We start from the raw sequence: 20,500 nt of genomic DNA on the forward strand, positions 1-20,500 counted from the left end.
CGGCAGCCCCCTGGGCTACGTGTGCAAGGTGTCCGACTTTGGTCTCGCCACGGCATTGGAGGCCTCGGAGCAGACCATCTCCCACGAGAATTGGGGCACGTTGGTGTACATGGCGCCCGAGTCGTGTGCGGGCCGGTGCAGAAAGGCCTCGGTGAGTGGGACGTGTTTGGGACGTGTTTTGCCTTTCTTCTTTGGACTTTGGACTCGGCGGCTAGGACTCGTTTCGCAATCTAGCTGATCGACCCCCAACTACCCCCAACAACCTCCGGGTGGTGGCTATCCGGTGCAACTGATGCTGCGGACGCGAGGATGGGTACGAGTGCTCATGTTGATCTGTGTCATGGGCTGGCCTTACGCCTCCTCCACCCCCTCCTGCCGCCACCTTATTGCCCGAGAGCCCAGGCCAGCGTCTTTTGTCTCTTTTTTCTCGCCTTTTTTCCCTCTCCCTCAGGACGAAGCGCCAGCACCGTTAGCCTGCTTCATTATTAGTCTCTTGCTGCTAAACATTCCAATCAATTTCCGAGCTGGCTTGTCATTTGGTGCCGTTCGACTTGTCCGCTCGCCAGTCGCCGGGCAGCTTCTCTCGCCTGCTCGTTGCACCGCGGTCGGCCACACCTCCTTACATCCGCCACCTCCTCCGCTTCCCCCTCTTCCGTTCTTTTCGCAGGACGTATACTCGTTCGGGGTGCTCTTATGGCAGATGTGCACCGGAGAGCGGCCCTACGCCGGTCTGCAGGCGGGGCAGGTGCTTCTGGGCGTCAAGACGGGCAACCTTAAGTTGGAGTGGCCGGCGTGGGTGAGCAAGAGCCTGGTCAAGGTGGGGCAGGCATGCCTACGCTTCGAGCCCAAGGCGCGTCCCGGCTTCAAGGGTATCCGTTCTGCACTTCTAAAGTTGACGGCGCGGCTGGACGGCAAGATTGCGGCGGCGGAGACGGCAGGGATGTACGACGGCTTCAGGGTACTGCATGATTCGGTAACGTCGTCATCGACGCCGGTGGGGGCGGTGGGGGCCCTGCCTCAGGGGTCTGGGGACGGCGATGTTGGCGCGACGGCAGGCGGCAGCGAGGTGGCGGTTAGGGAGGGAGAGCTGGAGGAGGAGGCGTCGGAGGGGAAGGGGCCTGGATGTGATGGCGATGGTCATGGCGTCGGCGGTGGGGACATAATTTAGATGGATGCCCGAATCCTCTCTGGCAGTGCGCTGCAATTGCGGGTCGTGTGCCCCGCTATGTGTGCTTTCCACCCACCGGCGCGGGGCCGCGTACAACGTTGTTGGGGCAATGGGACTACCGAGGAGGATAGGCCATAAATGTATAATTCGCAGGAGAGCGGATATATGCAGCGAATATGTGGATCGAATAGGAAGGGATGTGGTGTGCGAAGGTGTGCACCCGGAAGGCACCGGGCAGGTAGACATGGATTTTTCGTCGCTTATGGTGTTGCCAGCGACTGGAAGTTCCCCCCCTGATTTCGGAGCGGTTTCGCTTTGTTTGGTATCCGATGGTATCACCGGTTCCAACACCGCTGGATCTGGAAAAAAATCCTGAATAATACCCTTTTGGCGCTGAATGGGGCTTTAGTACTGAATGGACTTGACTCGACTCGACTTGGTTGGCCTGCGCGCGTAGGGCGGCAGTAGGGAATCCCACCTGTTTGAAGATGCGTTTTTGAACGTGGTGTAGTTTGACGGATGGTGGTGGTCTGGGACCTGGTGCTCTGACGGATGGTGGGAAGCCGTCTGGTGGAACTTTGCAGTTTGCGAACGATGTTGAAATGGAACGGATGCGCGCGCGCGTGTTTGTGTTCTTTTTTTTGTGTGTTTTTGTGTGAGTATGTGTGTGTGTGTGTATGACAGGCAGGTTTATGACGAGAAGTATGTGGATCACGGATGTGTGTTGGGATGTGTTTGAGGAGGTGCTCGGCGTGTTTGCGTTGTGTAGATGCTAGAAAATCTATTCAGAAATGTGTTAGGTCGTACTGTGTTTGTAAGTGTGTATAGATGTATGTGTTCCCAGTTTTTTGCCCTCCAGGTGGTCGCTGTGAACCTGTTGGGGTTGATGGGTCGGCTGGTTGAAAGGTTTCACACTAGCGGTCCATTAAAGGCCAGGCTGGGGGCAATATTAGCCAAGGCCTTGGAGTGAGAACGTACGGCTAGTGATGGCTTGGCTGCAGGCATGCGATGCTTGGGCGGGTGGGAGGGCTACTAGAATTTTCTGTCTGGAGTTTTTTAGATTCCAAATTTCATGATGATTAGTGCAGGCGTTACCTTCTTGAAGGTAAGATATACATTTAGATGGCGGTATTCCAAACAGGCAAACACGAATACATCGCATTTCATTTACTAGGTAACATTTATTTTTTGTCCTTGACTATAATTCAGTCAACCGCTTACGAAAACTCCTGGGAATCAAATAACGGGGGAACCAAATAACTGCTAACGGGAACGCGTCGTCCAGGGGATGATAGCTAAGATACTCAAAAAACCCATATCGGGGACTTGTGGCGGTGACGTTGGTGATGTGTGTGTGTGGGGAGGGGGGAAGAGGAGGGGAAAGGGAAATGGGGGATGGCCGTGGTGTGCAGTGGCGATAGTCCTGTTGCAGTTGTGGTGGTCGTGATGCGTGATGAGCCTTGTTGGTAATGTGGCAAGTGCGCCATGTCGCGTATGGGGAACCATTTGCGGATTTTGGTCGTTCGGGAAAACTTGCCTTGCCCGCCTTGCGGTCGCATCTTCCTTCTCACTTGTCCTGCTTTCCTTCACTTGACTGCGGCAGCGAGATCGCCCCGCGGAACAATTCAGTAACATGCGTACTTGTACGTATGTATGTAGGTATGTACTTGCTTGCGGTTGGTCTCCACGGGTTGCCAATAAGACTGCCCTCGACACGTGTCGGCGTGTGGAGGGTCTGACTGATGGGGAATATGGGGTGGCGGAGACCTTGCATTGTTTGGGCAGGGGTTAACAGAGCCGCATGGAAGTCCACTCCGGCATTACCTGGGCAGTGTATTCCATCTTGGTGAATGGATGGACTGTGGAGGTCCGGACTATCCATCCCGCTGTCGGCAGGTTAGCTTTCTTCTTGTGTGCATGGTGTGTGTACGTATGTAAGTATATGTGTCAGAAAGGTAATTACCCGCACTGCCAGCATCCATGGCTAGGAGGACTCCTGCTCAGATGTCGCGCGGAGGCGTGGTTTGAGGGTAGGGATGGCTTTGAGGAGTAAGGTAAGATGTTTGTGCATTTTAGCTGCCTGGCCAGCTGCAGCTAGGCCCGGCAATGGCGAGTATGTGGGCAGAGAAGCAGGCAGACGGTAAAAGGCTAGGCGGGAGTGGCGTGTGTGGGTTTGCGGAGGACGAAGCAGCTGAGCGGAAGGAGGCGAAGCAGGGGAAGAGGGTGGTGCGCTGTCTCAGTTGGGGTATTGAAACTGGAAAGGGCGCATCGTGGAAGGTTTTAGGGAAGTACGGGAAAGGGAGGAAGAGTCTACGTTGGAAGGCCACATACAGCTGCGGGTGTTGCACCAGATGTTGTGGAGGTTTCCCACACTGGGGGTACTGGGGGGTATCATATTGGGTACCACTTTCCTTACCTCTGTTGCTTTGCTCTGCTCTCGTTTCTATTCGTCGACTTCGGTTCCCTCGTATAGCACCAGCATCAATATTATCGCATAAGAAGGGTGCTTTGTTCCGCCGTTCTCCTCCCGTGTTCTGAACCAGTTTGGCCGGTTGTTCGTTCGGTTGTTCGTTCGGAACACCAGGCGTGATTAGAGAACCATTTCCTGTTTGTGCAATAGTAAATGGCAGCATGATTGTCGTAATCATGTGCATGCATATCTAGTCGCGGGGTTGTTTGACGTGAAATGTCGGCCGACGCCGGGCGAGCCGGGGAAAGTTGACTGCTTTAATCTTCATGCAATACGAAGCCCGTTCTGCCGGTCGCTGCTGCCGCCGATGCGTGGTGGTGCAGCTTCTGCTGCTGCTACCGCTAGTATTACAGCTACTAAAGTCTCGCCAAGCAAAGAGGGCCGTAAATCACCGCGTGTTGTTGCAGCTGTCCGAGCTGCTAGGGCCGCTATCGTCGCCGACATGCACGGCAACGGAGTCCATCAGTGAAGCAGAAATCCCCCCAGTATCTATCTTCGCTGCCAACACCCTTCCCTAAACGGCCCAACCTACCGACGCAATGTGGTGGATCAGCAAATCCTGCATCGACCTGTGAGTGACACGTCTTATTATGATAATAACGTACAGTATCGAACCCGTACAGCTTCAATACTGTACGTGCACGGTGTCAGCCAGCTCTGTCCTCTTCCCCTCTGCGTCCTGTCCCTACGCCTCTCTGCACCTTGATGCCGGTCTGAGACTGTGCAGCCAACTGCGACTCATTTAATCTCTCTTTCTCTCCCTCCCGCTTACCAACCACTAACCAGAACCATGAATTATTAATCACGACCACAAGCTACATGCCACCCTCCAATCTCCGGCCCCAGCACCAGATACAGTTATGCTCCCTATCAAGCTCTCGCTCCAACTCTGCATGCGCTCCAAACACCCGTCACTCCACTACACCACTCCTATCGCATCATCACGCCTCCTTTCGCGCCTCGTCACTGGGCTCGAACTGCAGCGCCAGGCCGTTCATGCAGTATCGCAGCCCCGTGGGCGCGGGACCGTCGTTAAAGACATGACCCAGATGGCCCTGGCAGCGGCGGCAGCGGACCTCCGTTCGAGGCGCAAATATGATGGAGTAATCGGGCACCTCTGTGACAGCTCCTACGCGGTTTATAATGGTAGAGGGGGTTACAATGGTGGTGGGGAGTGAACGTAAAAATTACGTTACTACAGCTCCAGGACGGATTACAGGATTGATTAAGCAGCACAGCAAAGGCCTGATGTTCTCGCGGCCGCAGTTGAAGTCCAATATCGGGTCAAATTTCTGAAAAGATATCTCCGAGGCGCATCTTTGCGCCGGGCCTACCGCCCGCGGGCACAACGGCGTACGGCGGGGCACAGTGCCGTACCTGGTAAGGGCTGGAAGAATGACGGCCAACCGGTCCCTGACTCGAACTTGGCACTTGCGTTAAACAGCAGAGCACCGCAGCCGGCGCACTTGAACACACCTGGTCGTTTCTCATAGTTGAACGGACTGCAGAAGGAAAGGGGATTGCATGCAGGGTTGGGCCTGTGTATGGTCGTATGCGGTTGCATGTTGGGCTGAGTGAATGGCTTCTTGGGCTATCCCTTATGAATGACCAACCAAAGGCAGTCCATTTCGCGAACCAACGAGCAAAGATAACCAACACGTCAACGCGTCTTTTAACGTCGACCTTTACCAGGGCCAGGCCAGCTCATCACCATCATCAACAGAGGTAAGGTGGCACGTGCCAAAATGGGTAAGTCAAGGCGTTTTTGAAGCATCGTCTATGCCGTACACCCTCTGTCGTACACTTGTACCTGGTCCATCTTCGCTCCGTTGCCTCTTGCCGCAACACCCGGTACTGCTCAGGACTCAGGCGGGTTCGCCACTCTTCTTCGCTCAAACGAACCTGCCATTCCAGCAGCAATCGCGGGGAGGGAGAGCGGGTGCGGGAGACGGGGTGCAGAGATGAAGGGTGTTTCTGCTTTCTAGGTAAAACGAAAAGGATGGATGGTTCTGATGGTGGCGGTGGTTTTTTACATAGAAAAAAAGTCAGGGCGGCTTCAAGGTTTTGTGTAGAGGACAATACAGGCAGGCAAGAGAGGCGAGGCAGGTCGCGCCCAATAAGACTCCGACCGACAGCCCTGACAAAAACCTGAGACTCCGCTCCTGAACCCCCCATCGCCCGCTTTGCACTTCCCAAAACCCACCCACTCGTCGCACGTGTGCCACTCACTACAAGCACATGCACACACCTCGCCTTGCCGATGCTCAATGTCGACAGCCACGCCTCCCGCTGGGGCGCTGCCGGGTCCTCCGGAGCTCTCCGCGGCGGAGGGTCCCATTGGCACCGAAACCAGTGTGGTGGCAACACCCGCGCCCAGCAGCGTGCGACGAGCCAGGGGCCTGCTTAGGATTTTTGGGCATGACGTTCAGCCGCGGGCGGTTGAGTCGCATTGAGGTGGCGGCAATATGGAGGGGGGTTGAATGGAATGGATCTTGGTGGTAATGGTAGTGCGATGCGCAAGACCACGGCGGTTTTCTTCTGGTGATTGTGGAATGCGGCGTTTCGGAGGGAAGAGAGCTGCGAAGGTTTAGCAGGCGGACCTGCATGGGTCCCCGTCTCTGCATGTGCCGTGTTGTCCAGTAGGGAAGGGGGGCAAACGTATCACGCCGTGGGAAAGAGGGAAAGGTGGGGAACGGTGGGGGAGGGAGGCCCCACTTACACGGCTAGCAGGACCAGCAACGCGACAAGATAGCACAGCGCATATCCAGAGCCGAGCCGAAATCCCCTGGGAGAAGCGGAAGTGGGCGTGGTATGGGTGCAGAGACAGCGGCAGGGGCAATGGCAGGGGCAGCAGGTGTGGTGCCGCCGGCAGTTGGGCGGGGCATGGGGATGCATGGGGAAGCAGACTCGCGACAAGGACAGGAAGGGTCATGGAGGAAAGTTCGCAGCAAAGGCGCCTGGGAGTTGGAGATCGCGTGCGTTATTGCACAGTAGAATGTTCAAGCGGCGGTGTAAGGCGTTGCTAACATGAAGGGAGTCCTGCGAGGGGATGTGGCGACCTGACTCGCCGTGCCTGACGTGTGGTGGAGCTTTCTAGACCCACCGGAAGTCAGCTCCCGGGCCAGCATTTGTATGCACGGCCCTAGCAGCGCTACGTTGACCGAATAGGGGTCGCATGGAGCTCCGGGCGCCCTGCGCAGAGGGCCGCACGAAAGCACATCGTGAGCAAATCGTGCACGCAGCTCCTGTCCAGGCTCCAAGGAGTCGCTGTAATTTAGTCTAATTAAAGTAGCTCACCAGCATTTGATGCATGCGCCTTGAGAGGCTAAAGCCAAAATTCAGGAGTTGAAGGCCGTTTGTGGTTGTGGATGTTGCAACCCTGTGGGTACAGTCTTTAGACCTTGCGCCCGAAAGCATATGAACTTGCTTCTTGAAATTGCTTCGCCAATAGAATCACTTGCAGGAGCGCTCCGAAACTGAAACAGCGAGAGTTTCACTCCACGTCAACGAATGCATGGATTTACGTGTCTGAATGGAGAGTTCTATCAACTGAAAAGAGGGGAAATCATGCGTGTCTTGTCTTGTAGTATGTTGTGATGGTCAACTAGAGTGTTATCTGTCAACGGTCGACGAACTAAAAAGCCCATAGCTTTGGCAGCGCCAGATGGAGTTCAATGTAAGCCGTCGTACGGTAGCACCAGAGTATGAGGTCAAATTTGAGTGGAGTCGAGCAACGGCGAACCCGTCCCCCAAGGTGCGGATAAGCATTCGGCGATTAGGCTTGGAGCCTGAAACATTATCTCCCGCCTAGCCACATGGTACAGATCCACTTACATCAAAATAAACCCAAGCAAGCTCGGTAGCGTGCGATTCGATGCGTGAGTGGCTTAGGGTTGGACCACACGGCCAGGAAAAGGGTTATCAGCGACCCAGCTGCCGCTGGACGGGTGCGTCACTTACAAGGTCGGCTTGCCCGTCAGCGCAAGATGAAAAACCTCTATGCCTGACAACCCTTCACAAGCGTGGCAACACATTCCTGGCTTTGATAAAAGGGGTCTTCATGATGCACAAATGTTATGCCCACAAGCGCAAACTTGTCAGACCCTGTTCTTTTCTCTCCGCCATTTCCCCCGCCCAACTCCCCAACCCACGTCACGGCCTGGCACGTACATGGCCCACAAAGACAATAATACCCTGGCCTCCCAACCAATATTCCGCATCTCCTCTCACGATTTGGCTCAAGCCCCTCTCGCATTTCCCCGCCCGTCCACCAAGGCCCTGTTACCTCGTCCTCCGTGTTCACGCTCTCACCGCATGCCAACACCAACCCACACGTACGGTACGGTACTCAATGTCCGTTGCCGCAAAACCCATGCGGGTTATCATCCCACATACAGTTACGGTCATCGGGCCCTGGGCCTCACCCGCGCCAACGGCCACTCTGTTGACCCTGTCCGCTCCGCTGGAATATCCCCTTTCTAACGACATACATACCGCCAACTGCGACTGCAATCGCCAACCGCAAAATAGCAACCAGCTGAGTTCATCGTTCGTCCACCCGCGGCATCCCTTCCCCTCCAAGACCTCACCATCCCAATTTCCCAACCGCCCGGTCCCACCCAACATCCCCTTCCCACCCCTGACCCATTTCTGCCTACGCTGTAACCGCCTTGCTGTGATCACTTTCGAAACCATTTGTGCCTCCTGTGCCATTCCTGTATCTATTTACACCTCCCGACTACCCGACTTATGACACAAAGACCACCACCACCACCACCACCGCCCGCATCCGCACCCGGGCATCCGCACATCTTCCTCCCTCCGCCCAACAGGATGACCATGAGTGGGTGGAGGTGCTGCGGCGCCCCCCAGAGACCTGGTCACCCGCCGAGGTGGCGCACTGGGCTAGGCAGCCGCGGGAACGAGGCGGCGCCGACCTCGGTGTCAACCTGGCGGAGAGGCTCCAGGAGAACGCCATCGACGGGTACCTACTGCTGATGTACGGCAGCGGCGGCGGCGGTGGCGGCGGCGGCGGGGGCAGTGGCGATGTGGCGTCTGAGCTCCGTCAGGTGCTCGGCCTCATGGACCTGAAGCGACGGAAGGCCCTGCGCGAGGCGGGTAATGGCGCGAGGGGCAGGTGCTTGGGTTTGAAGGAATGAAGAGAACTTAAATATTGAGGCAAAGAAATGGTGCAAGGAAGAGATCGCTAATGAGGTGCAAAATAATAGCTCCAGATTAAAGTTTCATTAAAAAATGGTGTGTGTGTCTGTCCTTGTAAGGCTGCAACGCCACTATGCCGTTTTCGTCTGTATGTATGTACACTTAGCAGGGTTGGTTTGCGTCGGTTCCACCCTGACACGGACTTCGACTTCGACTTCGACCCGGGGAATGGTTCACTCTTGTGGCTCACCTTCCCCACCCACCCCGCACCCAAACCCCGGTCCCCCACCCACTCCCACGCACGCACGCGGCCGCATCGGTCTTCCACAACAGGCTGTTGAGCAGCTGCGCACGCTCCAGGACCGCATCCTGTACGGCGATGTCGTGCTGCCGCCGCCGCGGGAGCTGTTGGAGCAGCCGCTGGGGCCCTTAGGGGGTGGCGCCGCTGCCTGGAGCCGCCCGCTGCCACGCCGGCGGACAGCGAGCGCCGTAAGCGCCACCACCGATGATGTGCGGAGGGGTCCGCACGGTGTGACGCTATCGGGTCGGGAACAGATCCTAAGGGGCGCGCTGCGTGCAGCGGCAGCGACAGCGGCAGCGACAGCGGCAGCGACAGCAGCAGCAGCAGCAGCGGCTCCAGCAGCGGCTCCAGCGGACCGCAAGACCTTTCCGAGGTCGTCGGATGATTCATCGCCACCGACAGATCAGCGCAGTGGAGCTGGCGGCGGCGGTGACGGCGGTCGGTGGGCTGGTAGAGGTACTGCTGGCGCTGCTGGTACTGGTGCTGCTGATGCTGGTGCTGGTTCCCATATTGGTGCTGGAGGAGGAACGGGTGGGGGATATGTGGCCCGCGGTCCTGCCGAAGCGGTGGGCGCGCTTCGGCGAATGGCACAGCTGGTTGCGGCACATGACGACGTCGCCAGGTGGGTTGACTGTATGTATGTATGTATGTATGTATGTATGTATGTATGTATGTATGTATGTATGTATGTATGTATGTATGTATGTATGTATGTATGTATGTATTGCGTATCGATCCGGGCCCGACTAGCGAGGGGCAGCTAAGCGTACCCTAAGGGGAACGGCCGCCGAAGCGCCCTCCCCCGTGTGTATGTACGTATGTGTGTATGTCTATGCGACCTCCTTCGGGGCAGGCGATTAAAGGTCCTCAGGCTGGAGGGCCTGGGCGGCCTGTCCCGGTACGACCAGGCCCGCCAAGCTGCCGCGGCGGCGGCGGCGGCGACGGTAGCTGCGACTTCGCCGGCGGCGGCGCTGCCGCCGCCGCCGCCAATGCTTCCCCAGGAGCGTCTTTCCGTTGTGGAGGCGCAGGGGCGGCGGCTGCGGGAGGAGATGGCGTCGTCGGGGCAGCGCGAGGCCGTGGACGAGCTCGCCAAGGTACGGCATGGTACATCGTACATAAGCTCCTGCATGGCCATACATGCTTGGTCTGTTAACAAGTATTCTGGGGGTGTTGTGCCGACGGAGGGGGAAAGGGAAGGTGAGGAGGAGGAGGCGGAGAAGGAGGAGCCGCCCTAAGGAGGTCACATAGCCCCACATGCAGGGTCTTAGATCCGAAGCGCGATTTTGTATTATTCTGTACACGATCCTATCGCTCCGAAACGGTTCCGCAGGTGCCGCTGCAGCAGGCGTTGCGACGTGCGGCAGCAGTAGCGGTAGCGGGGCCCGAGGCTGGCGGCGGCGGGATGAGCTCTGTGTGGCGTCCGGGCCTCAGCGCAGAGGCGCGCGCCTTGCTGGCGGAGGCGGACAGACGGGAAGCTGAGGGCGAGGACCCTTGGGTGTACGACGATGCCGACGGCGATGGCAGCAGCGACAACGACAATTGCGGTGGGCGTGATGCCGGCGGTGGCGGCTGTAGTAGCCGCCGCGGCCGCCGCCGCCGCCCTGCGGGTGGTGTGTTGCAGCGGCTGGTCGGGCTAGCTCCCGGCGGTGGGATCCGTCATCCCGGGTCCCACGCGGCGCACCCCCCTCTCCCGGGACCCGACCCCTGGCGGACCGCCGACAAGGAGGCCGTCGCACTGGTGGGTGGTGCGCAGGTGGTGGGAAGCTAATGGGGGGGGGGGTAGAGCGATGCACGTCTTCATTCCCCGAGCGTTCAATAGTAATAATAATAATAACAATAGTAATAATAATAAATATTAAAAAATAATTAAAAATGTAATGATCATTATTAAATAAATAATAATAATAATACGATATTCTCTAAAAGTTGTTACTGCGTAATTAGCCGACAGCGCGAGATGCGACGCGCCAGTTTGCAGTCGGTAAGGCTCGATCCCGGGTGTGCAAATGGCACCTGGATGGCGTAGTGGTCGTGTCCTGGATGGTAGTGGGTGCCGGAAGGTCCGGAAAGGCAAGCGCTGCCTTGGCATGCCCGTACGGTACGGCGCCTTCTTGCTGTAAACCCTGGACTCCCCTACACCTTTGGACGCGCAGGTGCTGGCCCGTGGGTCCTCCACACCCGTGCATCACACCCTAAAGAGTAAGCTGGCACAAGATGCCGTACGGCACATGTACGGCATCCCGCCGTCAGCGATGGCAAAAGCTGCGGCAGCAGCGGCCGCCTCCCAGGTGGAGTCGGCGCTGCCATTTTACCCACCGACTTCCCTGTTGACCAACCACAGGGCAGCGGTGCATGAGGTGTGCATGACGGGTGGGGGAGAGGAGCTACGGGTGTGTATGTGTGAGAATGTGTGTGTGTGAGAGAGAGAGAGGGAGAGAGAGAGAGAGAGAGAGAGACAGACAGACAGACAGACAGACAGACAGACAGACAGACTCCACACACCTGTTCATGACATTCGGCTTCCGGCGCCCCTCCGGCTCCTCACACAGATCGAGCTGCGGCGCCAGATGGGCCTCCCGGTGACTGCCGACCTCGTGGCGGCACGCAGTGTGGCGACACCCAAGGCACCGCGGCTGGTGGTGCGGGTAGGTGGAGGTGGTGGTGGTGGAGATGGTGGGCGTGCGGTGGGTTGGGGGCCTCGGGGTGGAGATATCCGCAATGGATGCAGCGGGGAAGCGGCTTCTGGATGTTCTATAATTAGGGTTGGAAGTCATCGAAATCTAAACTTTTAAACTTATTTGAGAAACTTTAGAAACTAAACTGAGATATTAGATGGCATTTTTTTGCGCCTTAGTTGTACTATAATGGCTTGCAAACTGAAACTCTTGCTTGCTTGTTTCCCGCCGGGACAAGCAGCGTTTCCCGCTATGGTGGCCTCCAAGTCGCGCCCTCTCGCCTCGACTCACCCCGCAAGCCGGCGGCAGTAGCAACTATTACACTACTATTGCTGGCCATGGTAACGGTAATGGTTGTAATGCCCCGACCAAAATGGCAATGGCAGCGGCAGCATTGTCATCGACCGCAGTGCACCCCCTTCTCCTGCTGCTGTCCACAGGCTGCCTCCTCCCCTCCCGCCCGGCCGCGCCCCGCCTCCTCCTCCCCTCCCGCCACCCAGCACCCGCGCCAGACCTTAGTGAGATTCGCAGATGGCTCCTCCCCGGGTCCCTCTCCCGCCTCCCACTCCCCCGCCCAGCTCCTCCCCAGCCCGGCCCCACTCCCTCCTCCCCCTCCTGCCGGTCCTGACACCCCAGTGGGAGGTCGGGATCGGCCCTTCAGCGCGCCTCCACTGCCATCACCCGCACCTCCCGGGGTCCCTCCGGCCCGCATTGTCCAGTTTGCGAATATAGGCATCGGTTCCTATTCCCTGGCCGACAGCGGACATAGAAGCGACAGCGGTTGGCAGCAGCAGCAGCAGCAGCAGCAGCAGCAGCCAGTAGTAGGGCTGCCGCCGCAGGAGCCGGTGGCAGCCCAGGCCATGACGGCGGCGGCTGTGACGACAACGCCGCGTCGAGGGCAGCGGCTGGCGCCGCCAGAGGCGCGTGTGCGCGGCATCGGCGCCGACAGCGACCTGCGGCGGGCCATCGCCGCCAGGGCGGCAGCGGCGGCGGTGACAGCTGCGGCGGCGGCGAAGCAGGGGCCGGAGGCGGCGGCTGGCGTGTGGCTCGCGGTTCCGAAGGTGCCGTGGGTGGGTCGGTCTACGAGCGCCACTCGTGCCCACGGCATGGTGCGAGTGGGGACTGAGCTGGAGGGGCAGTGGGGTGATCCGGAGCTGCAGCGCAGGTGTGTGTGTATGTATGTGTGTGTATGACTGTATGAGTGTGGCGGGATGAGAAGAGTATGGGGGATGTTAAGAGCATTGCCATTTGGGCGGGGTGTAGTGGTGGCAGGAAGTGTAGGGGTGTTGACAAGTCGACACTAGCAGTGACATATGGGGGGGTTCTATGTCTATGTCCTCCTGACCTGTAACTATGTACACCTTCGGGTTGAGGTGGTGCATGATACGAAGGAGCCGGGGAGCCCAACCAACAAGGGATTCAAGAGGAGGATTTCATATTGGCAAGTTCGGGGCCCCGCGAGGTCCTCCTCTGCCGTGGCAGCGCAATGAATAGACCCCCCTCTCGCTTTCACCCATCCCCCCCTATGTCCCCCTTGCTCGAACCATTGAAGGAAAGGCCCCCGCTACCACGACTGCACCTGCAACGGCCCCTAACGGAAGCTACAACCCGCTGCCCATTCCCCCCCTCAACATGCACACACACATACACACATGCACACACACATACACACAAACGCACAAACGCACAAACACGCACACAGTGTACGTGAGGTGCTAAGCTATCTGGACGGCCGATGGATACCGCCGGGAGGGCGAGGCGCAGGCGCAGGCAGCAACGGTGGCGGCAACGGTGGCGTTAGGCGGCCGCGCAGCACCTCCCCTGGCGCCGCTGCAACTCGCTCTCCACCGCTCTCCCGCTGTCCTCCTACCTCGCCCTCATCCGGGCAGAAACACCGTCCACACTCCCGCGGCAGTCGGCAGCAGCAGCAGCAGCAGCGGCAGCGGCAGCATAACTACCAGTTCCAGAACGGGGAGCTGGTGTACACGGGTGCGTGGGTGGCTGATGACGGGGTGGGCAACGTAATAGGGTGGGGGGAAAGGCTTTCTGGGTGATCTGGGTCCCCAGTTGGACTCGACTCCTGGATGTCGGACCCATACCTCCTCCCTATTCGCCCATTCGCCAGCTAGATCAGCATTATCTAACATATGATAGTATATAATAAAGTCTTACCCTCCCCCATTGCCGGCGCCCCGGGCGATGAGGATGTGCCGTGTCTGCAGCGCAGGCCGGCGGCCGCCTTTCGAAACGGTGTTTCCGCCACCGTACGAGGTGCCGCCCTCGAAATCGCGACCCATGGGTTGTAATAACGCCTACTCCAAGGCGGATGCGGAGCGCCTGGCGGGGGCAGTGTCGTCGGAGGGGCCCCGCGGCAGCAGCGAGCTCCATTGGGCTGCTGGGCGGGGGGACGCGCTGCGGGTGGCGGAGCTGCTGATCAAGACCAGGGAGGACGCGGCGAAGAAAGCTGTGGAGTCGGCTGCTGCTACTGCTGCTGCTGCTATGGCTTTGGTCAACTGCCGTAACCGGGCGGGGGAGACCCCCCTCCACCGCGCTGCTCAGTGTCGTCAGGGACGCAGTGCAGTGGCGGTGTTGGAGCTGTTGTTGAGTGCGGGTGCCGACCCGAATGCGGCGGACTGCTGGGGGGTCACCCCCCTGATGCGCGTCTTCGCGGCGGGTGGGGAAGGGGCCGGTGCAGGAGGGGTCCAGGTGGGGGGCATGCCGGGGTGATATACGGTTGACTGGCTGCGTGCCTACCATACCCTGGTAGACGCGGCGTGTGCATGTATCGAATTATGAGTGGTCTTGTCATATCGTACACCAATCATTCAACATTGTTGCTGACAATGTTTAACAAGGTGTTCTTGTGAGCAGTGCTCCGTGTTCTAAGGTTGCAGCACGTGTACGGTTGACTCGCGACAACGCGGACGTGTAAGCATACCGCGCGCGCGTGCGGGGTGCGTGCGCGTGTGCAGCATCTCTCCCTCTCTCCCCAAACCCCAACCCACCCGCTGGCCCTTCCTCCCCAATGCTCTGGTCGTTATTGCCTCCCCTCGCTGTGTGTTCCTACGCGCCGCGTCCCACCCCGGTTCCCTCCCCTGTTTCCCCCCCGCCTTTCCTTGGGCCCTTTACCGCCTCAATGCTGGGCCCCCGCTGCTGCTACCCCGGCTGGACCTGCTGCTTGTGGTTCCGGTGCGGTTGTTGGCGGGGCCCTGTCTCCGGCCCTCCCAGGCTGCTGGCTTCCCGAGGGCGACTTGCGTTGCGAGGTACTCCTCTCCGCGGGGGCCCGTGTGGATGTGCGGGAGGCCAACACCGGGGAGACATTGCTGCATAAGGTGCGTGTGTAGGTATGTAGGTATGTGGGTGTAGTGAGTGAAGGCGGGAGGTTTCCGGGTGTGGGTGTGGGTGTGGGTGCGTGCCTTAATCAATCATCCGAGCCGCGAGGAGGAAACGGCGGGAAGGGGTAGTGCACGAAGTGTGCTCGTGTAGGGGGTGCAGGGGAGGGTAGCAGCTCCTGCACGAGGCGTGGTAGAGAAGACAGGAGGTGTCGTGTACTTGGGAAGAATGTGTCGTGTCCGCTGACTGGCTGCAATGCTGGGGACGGCGAACGGCCTTCTGGCTGCAAAACACCGTCGCTCTCCTCCTCCAACCTCCCCTTCCAGACCTTTGCCCTCCGTTCTTCCCCTTCTCTGGCGAACAGGCCATCATTTACAACGTCTGTCGAGAGCATCAGCAATCGCCGCCAAGGAGGACTCGAAGCCCCTCTGGGCACCGGAGCCCCTGCCGGGTGAGGCAACAACCGTTACCAACTGCCAACCGTCACGGTGGCATAACCGCTGCCGCTGCCGCCGGCGCCGGCACCACCAGCCTCAGGGAGCTGCTCCAGCTGTTGCTGTCGCTTTCGCGGGAGCACCTGCCGCCGTACCAGGAAGATGGTGAGAACGACGACGACGACGACGACAAAGGCGCCAGTCGTCGAGGGGTCGCCCGTGCAGCAGCAGCAGCAGCAACAGCGGCGGCGGAGGATGCCGTCGCCAGCAGCGCCGGGCGCAGCCGCGGCCTGCACGTCGATGCACGTGACGCACGTGGTCGTACGGCACTACACGTGGCCTGCTCTCGTCCGCACTTGCACGGGCCTGGCATGGAGGGGTGTTGTGTGACGGTGCTCCTGAGGGAGGGCGCCGACCCCAACGCCGCCGACGACATGGGCCGTCGGCCGCTGCATATCGTCCTGGCGGAGGCCGCGGCGACGACGCGGCTGCACGAGGCCAACCGCATCAACCACACCAAGCTGGCTGTGTCGAGGCCCAAGCAGCATTCCGTGTGGGAAGGCGGGGGACGAGTGGGGGGAGGACTGGGGGTCCCGGAAGCAAGAGCACTGTTGTGGGCGTTATGTGCACTGCACTGATGGCCTCGTCTGATAAGTTTCGTATTTTGTGTTCTCTGTTCACCCTGTGTGGTAATTTTGCGTTTATACTTTACCTGTTTACTTCATGCGTTCCCATCTCAGGGCATTGGCATGGGTCGTGGAGCAGCTGCTACGTGCTGGTGCCGACGTCAACGCACCGGAGGGCCGCCGTACAACACCCACCGAAGGAGGAGGAGTAGGAGGAGGAAGGGGGATGACCCCGCTTCATCTCGCAGCAGAGGCACAGTCCCGGCCGCTGCTGCGGGTGTTGTTGCGCTACGGGGCCGACCCGCGGGTCAGGGACGCCGCCGGCCGCACTGCCGCTGAGGTGCTTCAAGCGGCCGTTCGGTCCACCAAGGACCGTGAAGAGGTATGTGCTATCTACGCGCAACTGCTGAACAGCAGCTGAACGGGGGCCTCCCTCTCCCTCTTTCCCTCTCCCGCCTCCTCTTCTCTCCTTCTCCCGCTCCCTGCCCATCCTTCCCCCCCTCCCCTGTTCCCTCCCTGCCTCCATCGGGTGTCTCATCCAGCTTGGGAGTCCCTACTTCCCCATGATCATTGAATTGTTGCTCTGCTCTGCAGTTATCGTGTTTGGTCACTCTAAGCAAACGGGCTATTACCGGTGTTGCACTAAGGACTGGACGAATGAATCTACGAGTGAATGTAGGCAGGAGCTTACAATGGAACTTAGTTTTGAAGGTTCGGCTGGAAGGTGCACAACACTCCCCAAGCCACCCATGTGTGTTTACTTGAGGTGCCGGTCAGCGGCCCCTGACACCCTTGCTGTTGCTGTTGCCGCTGTTGCTGTCGCTGTTGGGTCCCTTGCATGTAACACATCCACATCCACATCCTCATCCTCATCCTGGTCCTTTCACATCAGGCGACCCGGCTGTCGAAGCTGGTGGGCTTGCTGAACCGGTACAGTGACACGGCGGCCAAGGTAGAGGAAGCCGTGGGGGAGAAGGCGGGGAGGAAGGCGAGACGCGGCGGCGGCGGTGTCGGTGTCGGCGGGCTGCGGCGCGGCGCCGCCAAGGCAGCGGACAAGCCCGGCCTGGGCGGCGGTGCCGGACCCAAGACGCTGCGGCAGCTGTACCGGGAGCGGTTCGGGGAAAGCAGCGGGGATGAGGACGGGAGAGAGGGGGAGGAGGAGGAGGTGAGGTACTCGTCGGGGGTGAAAAGAGGCGGAAGGGAAAGCAGGCGTGGGGCGCTTTTGGGGGCAGCTGTGTGTTTACATCCTCCCCGCAGCATGCGTGCTAACGCCTTCTCGTATCGCCTACCTCGGCTCTCTTCCTCCCCACCAACTCCCCGCGCACACCACAATGACGGCACCCGGTGAATCGGACGTCGGCAGTTGGTGAATTGCTTTTGCATACCTCAACCCCCAATCCCCCAACCAATCCACCCAAAAGTACACCTTGTTACCCCTACATCTTTTCCGCCGGCACGGCCTCCCTCTTGTGCAGCCCTCGCAGCACCAGGTGGTGCAGGCCTACTTGGCCGCCATGCGCTCCGGACTGCCGCACAAAGACGGGACCGGCGGTGGCACAGCCGCCGCCGCCGCCACCACCGTTACCGCACTCGACAAGCAGGCCAATGCAGGTGCGACTGCCTCCGTCACACCTAACAACACCATAAATGGGGCGTTGCGGCCCGCCTCGACACTGCCAGCGACACAGCATCAGGATCATCAGCCAGCTCCGAAACCAGGTTCGGGGCTGGACCCGGATTCCGCGGCGACTCGAATTCAGGCGGCGTTCCGGGGCCACCGTGCCCGTCGCCGACTCAAAGCTGCCGGCGTTGCGGCACCAGCATCGGTTCCGGAGCCGACACCGCCGCCGCCGCCGCCGTCTCGCCACACCATGGCGCACGGGCTCCGGACAGCCGCAGCAGCGACATCGCAATATGGACCGTACGGCAGTGAACACGAGCGCGCCGCAATTCGGATCCAGGCCGCTCACCGCGGCTACCTGGTACGAAAGCATCTGTCGGCGGTTAAGCGTCAGCAGCGGCAGGATCAGCAGGTGCCGCCGGCGGGTGATGCCGCGGTCTCCGTGGCTACGCCCGTGGCAGCAGCCGCGCCGGATGGGCGCCTCATAGCGGCCCGGAGCCATGCTACTGCCGCCGACGCTGCCGCCGACGCCCTGTGGGACCCACCTCGGTCCAGTGCAACGGCAGCGCCGGGTATGTCTTACGATGTACGGCACGAACTGGCGGCGGCTCGCATCCAGGCGGCCTGGAAGGGCATGCAGGTAAGGCCAAGGTTGCGGCCACCCTTTACTGTGGCGAAGACGCGAGGATACACTCTTGGGCTCCATTCTCCGGCCAGCGCATGCCCGGAGCTCTCACTAGTGCCTGCACACCCCGCCCCGCCTCACCCCACCGGGCCGTTGTACCCCACCGGTCCCGGCCCAACCGTCACCGCTCTCCATCCCTAACGGCTCTGCCATACAGCCCTGCCTGATTCTCACAGCCGCCAACTCTTCCCCCTTCCCCCATCCTCTCCCGATTTCTCAACTTCTCCTCTCGCTAATGCATCGCATGTCGCAGGCTCGGAGGCTGTACAGCAGGGTACGACAGGCAGCGGTTGAACAAGACGATCTGGATCTCATATTGGATCCTGAAGAGGTGGCGGCGCTGTCGAGGAACGTGAGCGGAGCGGCCAGGTACCCGCGCGGCGGCAGTATCAGCCGACGGCGGCGGCTCCCACCTGGGGAGGCGGGTGAGGCTTCCGCACTACTGCAAGGCTGCGGTGACGTTGCCGACAGGGCGAATGGAGACACCGGCGGTCATGATGCTGCGGCGACGGTGGCAGTAGTGGCAGCGGCGGGGGCAGCGGCGGGCGGCGACGGAACAGGGCGGTACGGCAATTTGGTGGTGACGTCGGACGACGAGGATTTGAATGACGGCGCGCCGAGCGTGGAAGGTGTGTAGGAGGAAAGCACGGCGGTGAGGAAGGCGACATGTCGAGCTGTATATATGTATATATATCTATACATATATAATGTTAGGCTAGGAAGCAGGATGACCCCTCTCTCCCAGTTGCAGCTGGTGCCGTCCGCGCCCCCCTGCTCCCGTCTCGCTGCCTGCCGCCGCCGCCACCTTTCTTTCCCTTCCCACTCTCTTCAGGACTCGTCCTGTCGTCCTATCCCGCCACTGGACTGCTTGCAGGCTGGTCGGACGCGTCGGAGGCGCTGGGACGGGGCTGGGAAGCACCGGAGGCGCCATCGCCGTCACGCATTCCCGTCGCTGCCTCCTTCCGCAGAAACACCAGTCGAGCCGTTGACGGTGGACCGGGGGCTGCCATCGCGGCCGACGCAACCACCACTACAGGCGTATATAGCGGCGGCGGCGGCGGTGGTGGTGTTGGCGGGGCCTCGATGCGGCGGCGGGGGCCCGGGGGTACGACAGTGGTTCCACAGCTGGCAGTGGCGGATGACGGCCGTGTGGTGGGCGACCCCAGTGACCTGGACCTTTTGGATCTGGTTTCGGAGGGGGAGGCGGATGCGGGCGGTGAAGGAGATGAAGGAGATGATCATTCTCTGCCTTCGGGAGTCGTTATTCGGCACGTTGAAGGTAGCGAGAACGACGGCCGCGGCGGCGGTGGCTTCGGTGTCGTGCAGCATCACCATGGCGGCGATGATGAGGGCAGCCTTAAGGGAGTCGGCAGCGAGGGAAGCGTGTTCTGAAGCTCGATAGTGTCGCATGAGGGAAAGGAGTCGGAAAGAGGCGGCGCGGGATGCGTGGGGGGAAAAGTCGCATGGCTGGTATTTTGGTGAGACTGTGTATTATAAAAACCTTACGATATCTCCATTTTTGAAATAGTTAAAAATCACCTTTCACCGTTCAAGATGGCGTCGCATCCGCAATGACGGCGCACGATGGCCCAATGCAGCTGAACGTACGCATACGGATTACGGTCTGCAACCAGCCGCAGCTCCGTAAAGCTCTATACGGTGATATTCAGCACCATACAGCACCGAAATAAACTTAGAGGCATCACATGGTACCACTACATGGTAGTACTGTCCAGCGCCAGCAAAAGGCACTGAGCAGCACCAATCAGCAACGCGGAGGCGGCGGAGAAGTTGACGCTGCTGCTGCTGGCCGCCAACGCATCTGGCGTCATGACCGCAGTCACGCGTATGGTGAGTCGGCGCGGGGGTGCTCCTTGATGATCGGGCCCGGGAGGCCCCACGGTATTCTGCGTGGTGCATGTCAGGCCTTCATATCTACCGGGGCTTCGGAGCGCCTTCAGTCGCTTCAGGAACGCCAGTCTGCAATGCTACAGTTGGGTTGCAGATTTTACGCGCGTTGCATTTAT

General features: G+C 59.8%; 3 protein-coding genes across 3 annotated transcripts; 2 read left to right on the plus strand and 1 right to left on the minus strand.

The window, feature by feature from the left end:
• Positions 1-667: 667 nt before the first annotated feature.
• VOLCADRAFT_38577 (uncharacterized protein) lies at positions 668-859 on the plus strand (the record flags this gene model as incomplete). The annotated part of the gene is made up of 1 exon (XM_002953866.1): positions 668-859. A coding segment is annotated over one exon (192 nt), but the record flags the coding sequence as incomplete, so codon positions are not given.
• Positions 860-4,236: 3,377 nt separating this feature from the next.
• VOLCADRAFT_76054 (uncharacterized protein) lies at positions 4,237-7,134 on the minus strand. Its single transcript, XM_002953952.1, has 6 exons — positions 6,936-7,134; positions 6,742-6,830; positions 5,887-6,037; positions 5,449-5,540; positions 5,016-5,140; positions 4,237-4,767 (listed from the first exon to the last, which is right to left on the minus strand). Exons 1-6 carry the CDS (start codon positions 7,053-7,055, stop codon positions 4,580-4,582), a joined length of 765 nt encoding a protein of 254 aa, XP_002953998.1. The 5' UTR covers positions 7,056-7,134; the 3' UTR covers positions 4,237-4,579.
• Positions 7,135-7,302: 168 nt separating this feature from the next.
• On the plus strand, positions 7,303-19,865 carry VOLCADRAFT_94742 (uncharacterized protein; the record flags this gene model as incomplete). The annotated part of the gene is made up of 21 exons (XM_002953867.1): positions 7,303-7,392; positions 8,471-8,707; positions 9,132-9,287; positions 9,502-9,665; positions 9,953-10,193; positions 10,430-10,837; positions 11,253-11,456; positions 11,649-11,744; positions 12,275-12,292; positions 12,353-12,554; positions 12,672-12,939; positions 13,477-13,570; positions 13,664-13,763; positions 14,002-14,448; positions 15,003-15,106; positions 15,472-16,113; positions 17,060-17,332; positions 17,643-17,778; positions 17,848-18,428; positions 18,727-19,102; positions 19,348-19,865. 21 exons carry the CDS (start codon positions 7,303-7,305, stop codon positions 19,863-19,865), a joined length of 5,355 nt encoding a protein of 1,784 aa, XP_002953913.1.
• Between the last annotated feature and the right edge of the window lie 635 nt (positions 19,866-20,500).

The sequence above is a fragment of the Volvox carteri genome, assembly GCF_000143455.1.
Source record: "Volvox carteri f. nagariensis unplaced genomic scaffold VOLCAscaffold_39, whole genome shotgun sequence".
Taxonomy (NCBI): domain Eukaryota; kingdom Viridiplantae; phylum Chlorophyta; class Chlorophyceae; order Chlamydomonadales; family Volvocaceae; genus Volvox; species Volvox carteri.

What these genes read in the sequence shown, in the direction of transcription:
- VOLCADRAFT_76054 (XM_002953952.1), bottom strand. Translation starts at nt 7,055, where the DNA reads ATGCTTTCGGGCGCAAGGTCTAAAGACTGTACCCACAGGGTTGCAACA. An exon ending in GGCCCGGGAGCTGACTTCCG is followed by an intron (nt 6,038 to 6,741) that starts GTGGGTCTAGAA and finishes AATCCTAAGCAG; the next exon opens with GCCCCTGGCTCGTCGCACGC. An exon ending in ATTCTTCCAGCCCTTACCAG is followed by an intron (nt 4,768 to 5,015) that starts GTACGGCACTGT and finishes TAAACCGCGTAG; the next exon opens with GAGCTGTCACAGAGGTGCCC.